Here is a 7196-nt window from a genome sequence, read left to right on the forward strand (position 1 = left end):
ATCATAGCAAACCGTAATAATCCGTTGGACCACATGAAGGAAACGAAAATAAGTACTCAGGATTAGGGGGAGAAACATTAAAAGCCTTTATTGATAATATTGGTTTGGTCTGCCTCTCCATGAAGAGGTTCAGAGCCTTACAATGGTGTTTTCACTTCCCATAAGATGGGTATGTTTTTCTCTTCTCCCTCTCTTGTCAATAGTGGTGAAGAAGCAGCCCCCTTTCTAGGGCTTCCACTCTTAGTATTTATAGATGTGAGCTTCGTGAGCTGGCAATAAATGGCCGTGGCCACGCTGAGGTTCCGTCCCCATGGGGGAATGAATGGGCCGTGCCCTCGTAGATTAAATCGGACAAGAGTCGAATCTTGTTATGAATAAGTGGCCATACCACTTATTAATTATGGATAGGCTCAAGACGAGATTAACTCCGTTAATTACCGTGAGATCGTATTCTGACCCATACAACTTCAATATCTTTGATTCTTCCATGCATTTTCAAGTCACTTGAGATTCCCTTATTCACTAGCTAAATCGTGTTATGGAAATATCATTGTTCGCTATAGAACATAGGTTCGGCCAATTAAACGTATGCTCTATTGGTGAGTATAAGCACTTTCACTTTTATTGAAGTTGTAAGTGATTTGCGCGTTAGAAGAAAATATAAAATATTTATTGTACTTTGTACTTTATTTTGATGTTGTATAATATAGGCATGAGATAAGATTATTTGAGTAACATGATCAGTGAGGATTTATACAGTCGATTTCAAATTGATTTGAACTGTGGCTTAATTGTTATTATTGGAGTGTATAAGCATCTGGTAGAATAGTTTTTGTTTGTTGGATTAATTTGATATGATTCACATATATATTGGTCTAATAAAGTTAATGGCAAATATGTCTCTGCCACACACTGTAAATTTAAAGCTAAAGTCAGTAGCTTTTTATCTTTTATCATATGTTCCTTAATTAATTATGATGTGTGAAGGTAACAACTATCCATCTGCAAGTTTAGTGTCATGGAAGAATGGAGAGAGCAAGTTTGTAGTAGGGACGAAAGCTTCAGTTATGGTTCTTCAGCAAGCTAAGTGCAATTGAAGGATTTAACTCTTACCATTTTACATTGTCTGTTTAAATTTCCAATGGTTCCATCGCAACTATGATATATTTCACCAATAACGGATGAGATATAAATGGTTATCTCGAAATAAAATTTGTTGTAGCTACAGCTGGAAGTCTTTTACTTCATGTAGAAGGAGAAAGACATTTGGATCAAAAAAAAAAAAAAGGAGAAAGACATGTAGTAGTTTTAGAATAAAATTACTTAGGTTAATTAATAATTAGTTGCTCTTTTTGAAATTGAATTAAAAATAATTAAATATCCATATATTTTTAAGCAAACTATTAAAAAAAAAGGGAGGAAAAATATAAATAAATAACTTCAATGTAGAGATATATAAAAAGGATAAGCCTAATTTATTTTTTAAGATGAGAAAGCTTCTGAATAATAATTTATATGGTCATGCTATATGGATAAGATCACGCAACGAAAAATATGATAATAGATAAAACTAAACATAAACAATAATTTCAAGTAATAAATAAAAAATATAAAGATATAATTTTAAAAAAAATTGTAGTCACATTAGTAAATGTATATTTAGTAAGTACCTACCAATTTAATAAACAATAAATAACAAATAAATAATTTATTTGATGACTATATGATGTGTATCCTTTGATTTGTTTTGTTATATTTCTACATGCTGTATTAAATAAATAAAACAAACAACTAATATTTATTACAACAACATGATATGTCAAATAATAATCTTATAACATTAGTATTCTGTCAAAGTTCAGCACATCGCGCGGGTTCTGACACTAATATAGAATTAACAGTGTTAGCTATTTAAATAATTCAATGCACTCCTTGAATTTTCGGTTTTCCATAAGAGAATATGAAATAGACCTTTAAAATCTTCTCCAATTTTTGCTAATTTGGATGACGATTTAGTTTAAGGGTCAACGAAACGTGAAGACATGAGTTTAAATTTTATTGAAAACCATTAAAAAGCTTTAAAATTATAAATTCGAAATCGAAGTTTGTGAAATTGTTATTTGTTTGGATCAGGTGTTGTTACAAATGACTTGAAATATCCTTTGGAGTTTATATCTCAATTTTGAGAGAATTTGGTGAAGATCCGAGGTAGTTTTGGTTAGAATATCATATTGAAACTCGAAGAAGAAGACACAAACAAATCATATATATTATTTTTTTGGTAACTAACTTATTTTATTAATCACCAAGTAAGAAATCGTATATATTTTAAATGTTAGGTGTAGAAAGGACATACAAAATAGGTGCAACATAATTGTATACAAGTTGTATATAAATTGTACGTAAATTATAATTTTTGATCGGATTACGTGCAAAAAAACTGTACTTAAATTGTAGATAAATTATAGATTTTGACCGAACTTGCATATATTTTGTAGAAAACTTTAGTTACCTTCTATAAATAGAAAATTATATATATATATATATATATATATATATATACGTCCGTAAAATCTATGGGTAATGCTAAATTCCGGGTAAATGATATTTACCGAGTTAGCTGATTTTCATAAGGATTTAATGAATTGGTGTAATATACTGATAATTTTTTTGTTAAAAAAAAAACAGATTATTCATTACTTCTTATTATAGAGACTTACATATAAATTTAATTTGACTGAGCTATAGGTTTTACACCATTAGTGTATAAAATATATTCAGTACCTTTGACGCTTAATAGAAAGCATTTGAAGGTGACAGTGGCCAACGAGAAACGAGAAATAAAAAGGTACAGTTAGAAAGAAATTACACGACGGACAATGAGATAATTTGTCCCGGGATTCTATCACGATCATGTTAATTATGTGAAAAGCAAATTGTTTCCGAAACGAATAAGATTAGTCCTTCTAAACTATTACCCAAAATCACAAAAGAGCACCACCGCAGTTCCCATTTGATAGAATTTAAACTTTTTTTAATAATAAAAAGAATACTCTACCTGCGATAAATGTTTAACATATTTCTTATTGGTAAATGGCTGGTGATAAAAGGTATGAATACATGGTAGCAGTAAATCTGTTAAGGATGAAGCATTGCCGCATTACTGCTGTTAGATCAATGGGACTGACAAAAAATCACGTTTCGATCAAAATAGCAACCAAATTTTCTACGTAGTTTATAGGAAGTTTTTCTTTCCCTTTCTTCCCTAAAGGAACTACACTCATGAACAGATCAGATATTTTTAAAGAAAAGAACAAAATTTTACTGTGTAAAAAAGAGACATCCCAAAAAGACAAAATGTGATACCCGAGCAACAAGAGCTTATCAACACTTTCAACAATGAAAATCGAATAGACAAACACAATAATTTACTTAAAACACACAATAAACAATCCACAACACAGTTTCAAAGCACTCCAGATCATATCCTGGAGCTCCTCACAGAACTAAACAGCCTACTTATGAACCATAAAGGTAAAATCAGAAGGTTCCTTAGTTGGAAGCCATAGGCTGAGTGCTGAACACCTTAGAAATCTTTTCAGTCGGTACCAATGGAAGATATGATGCAACCTTGTACCCTTTCTCTGCAGATTGCTGAACAATCTCATTGTACTTCCCAGAATAGTAAGCAGCTGTTGGAGCAACTGCTTGAGTAACTCTAGGAACAACAGGAAGTCGGTTAAGAGAGAGCCAAGCTGAAGCTGCATATTGCTCGGCCATTGGCTCGTACTTGGTGTAAAGTCCCTTGGCAGCAGGCTCATACTTGGCATAGACTGTTTTTGCAAGTCCTGATGCAGCTCCTATCACACCAGCACTTTTGACATCGGCTGCAACAGACCGAGCTGCTGCAGGAGCCTGCTTGACCATAGGGGGAACGCGAGTCTCAATCTTACGAACAGACTCATCAACCTGCAAAATGATTGTCAAATTCATGTGAATCACATACATCAACAAGGTACGGATCATCAAGCTACAATCCAATCAAATAGTAAGCAATCCGATGAAAGAGGTAGAGGCGTAGAGCAAATTAACATGTTTGTAATAAGTAATGACAAACTAAAACGTTTCCAAGAACTGTAGGATCAATTGATAAATGAAATTTAACTAAGAAATATGACTACCAATTTTTATAGTGCCAGTTGGCACCATGTTTCAATCACATACTATTTTCACAAATCGTGAAAGCTGTTACAAAATTTTATTCATTAGCCTACGATTATTATCTCTTCATTGGCTGGCCAACATTGAATAAGATACATACAATAGCCACAAGAATGATAAAAGGAGAAGCAATATGCACCCAAAAGCCCTGGATTCTACAGCAGTTCGCCAAATCATGAGAGCATCCCCACTATGAAATCCCATAACCAATCCCTATGCAACTAATAAGATATCCCAAACAGTTCATTTCTAAACTAACTTTGTGCCTAACAGAAAAATCTCACCATCATCACCACCACAAACACAGTGCATCAACGTGTGAAAACATCCAATTTTCATTTAAAAATATTCAGTTCTTCTATATGCACACATCAAACAAGAAAAACATTTAATTGACAATGTTTAACCTATCAAAGCATACCCAACATGATTATTGTTGCATTTCATAAACTTAATGGAATAAAAATTATTGAGGAAAACTGATTCAATAACTGCAAAACAGATAGATTTTGAATTTCTATTTCTAAAATGCGAATCTAGTATAGAACAAGCAATCGATCCCATTTTTAAAAAATGGTCAAACATCATGAAGCTAATTAATCAATCCAAATAATGTATAATCCCAATTGTGATATCATAATAATATAAAAGTAGAATTTCTATCTCAAAAAGTGGAATACAGTAATTAATCCAAATCCATGATATGTAAAACGATAATTTTAAAATTCATGTCAACTGTGCAAGGAAATATACCTTGCGGTCAACAAACTTGAGGACCTCGACAGGGACATCATGATATTTATCATAGACAGGCCCAACCACGGTCCTAACAGTGCCTTCGACGGTCTGAACACCAGGCTTCAACGGACCAGAATTCTCTTTGGCGTAACCATACACCTTCGCCACATAGAGCGCCGCATGAATCATCGCCACTTGCAAAAATTCCAAATACTTCAATTTCTCTTCCTCAGTCTGAGCCTTCAATCACAAAACCAAACCCAAAAAAACAAATTAGACCAAAAAAGCAAAATTACAACAAAATCGATACAAACAAGGAAACAAATGAATTAAAAAACCAATACGAAGGCTTGAAATTGAAATTACCATCTCGGGTAGTTGAGGCTTAGGGTTTGCTTCGGCCATAATAAAAGATCAAAAGTGATTCGGTATAAACGAAGAGTCGGGAATTGTTAATGAATGCAAAACGAGAAAAGTATGAGAAGTTTTTGCGTTTAGGTTTGGTGCGAGGGACAATATATACATATACGTATATAATACAGCGGCACGCATGTCAAGGACGGGGAAGGTAACTTAACCGCGTGGCCAATGAGAAACCGACTTTTTATATTTTCGACGCTATTGTGCGCAGAAGAGAGTGGACTTCGCTGACTACTTCCGGGCTAAGTTTTTTGTATTTAATTTTTTTCCTATTTCACCGTCTTCTAGATGTCTAGCTAAAAAAATGCACTACTATCTCGAGTAATGACCTCAAATAGTTACTTTCATAAATATTTACTACTAACAATTAGTAATAACTATTGTTGCAATAGATGTTTTTATTTATTAAAGGGCCAAAGTTCAAATTGTTTTGAATTATATTGGTTCAGAATTAAGACAAATTTGAATCATCTCGCATATTGCAGAGCAAATTTGTACCTTTTCCAAACTATTACAACTTACTTATATCATATTGTTATTTTAAATGTAATATTTATTTTGATTATTATTTAAGTTTTATTATATTTTATTGTTGACAATTAAAAATATTTATTGCCACTACACAATATACTTCTGCACACCACTAGTTCATGGCCAGTAGACCCTTCTTCCACTAGCCATCTTCACTAGGGCTGTTCACGCATGTTGAAGATAGTTGTCATAAAATTAATAGAACCTAAAATGCATTTGTATCGGATATTCAAAATTCGAACCAATCCGTTCAATTCGAATTTTGGATTTCGGATATTAGGATTGGATTCGGATTGTGTTTTATAAAATTTCGGATTTTCGGATTGGATTCGGATTGATATAATTTTAACCCGATCCGAAATCCGAAATTATATGGGCCTATGTACTAAATTTTGGGGTTAGGGAGTATTTTGTTGAGAAATTTTCATAAAGCACTATCTTTTAGTAGTAATTAGTCATTTATAGATACCGTTTGCTATATTATGGATTTATAGATACCTTTTATGTGGTTATAAGATGTATTTGATGTATTTAAGCTATTGTATTCATGAATACAGTAGCAAAAATAGGCGTGAATCAGGGAAGTCCAGCTAATCAGTTGTTGTATTCGAGTGTATTTGACTGTATTCATGGAGTGAAACATGGGATTACATCTGGACAGATTATTGTATTCGACTGTATTCAAGGCGTGAAATAGGGGATTACACTGTTTTTAAAACGGAAAGTGAATCAATTAACATAATAGACTCCTAATATAACTCAACAAACTCAATTATAATACACGAATTTTGTATTTTCAGTTATAAAAAAGATTCTCAACCGAAAAATACCCCAAAAACGTAGCAATCTTCAGAGAAATTATATAATACATCTGAATACATAAATTATATTAATTAAAAAATCTTATGATTACATTCATGGCATATAGCGAGACAGTGAATACAATGAAATACATAGAATACAGCGGGATACATTGAAATACAATGAGAAAAAAAGACAGTGAATACAATGAAATACGTGGAATACAACGAGATACATTGAATTACAATGAAAAAAAAAGATAATTAATACAATAAAATACATGAAAATATATTGAAATATATTAATAGAAAATCAAGTTGCTCATCCCCAAACTCCATCGTCTTTGTTCAAGAACAAACCCTAATCTCTGGCGAATCCGCCGTTCACCGAAAGCCGGTAGTGAGAAACCAACCGGATTAAAAGAGCTAAGGATTTTGAAAGAATCAAAATAGGTCCATCAGGATTTTGAAAGAATCAATATGTCC

The 7196-nt window shown here is 32.5% G+C and overlaps 1 protein-coding gene across 1 annotated transcript; it reads right to left on the reverse strand.

Annotated features, from left to right (window-relative positions):
* LOC109219676 (REF/SRPP-like protein At3g05500) lies at positions 3341-5523 on the reverse strand. The gene is made up of 3 exons (XM_019384179.1): positions 5326-5523; positions 4975-5199; positions 3341-3969 (listed from the first exon to the last, which is right to left on the reverse strand). Exons 1-3 carry the CDS (start codon positions 5362-5364, stop codon positions 3553-3555), a joined length of 681 nt encoding a protein of 226 aa, XP_019239724.1. The 5' UTR covers positions 5365-5523; the 3' UTR covers positions 3341-3552.

Source organism: Nicotiana attenuata, chromosome 1 (genome assembly GCF_001879085.1).
Source record: "Nicotiana attenuata strain UT chromosome 1, NIATTr2, whole genome shotgun sequence".
In the NCBI taxonomy this organism is placed as follows: Eukaryota; Viridiplantae; Streptophyta; class Magnoliopsida; order Solanales; family Solanaceae; genus Nicotiana; species Nicotiana attenuata.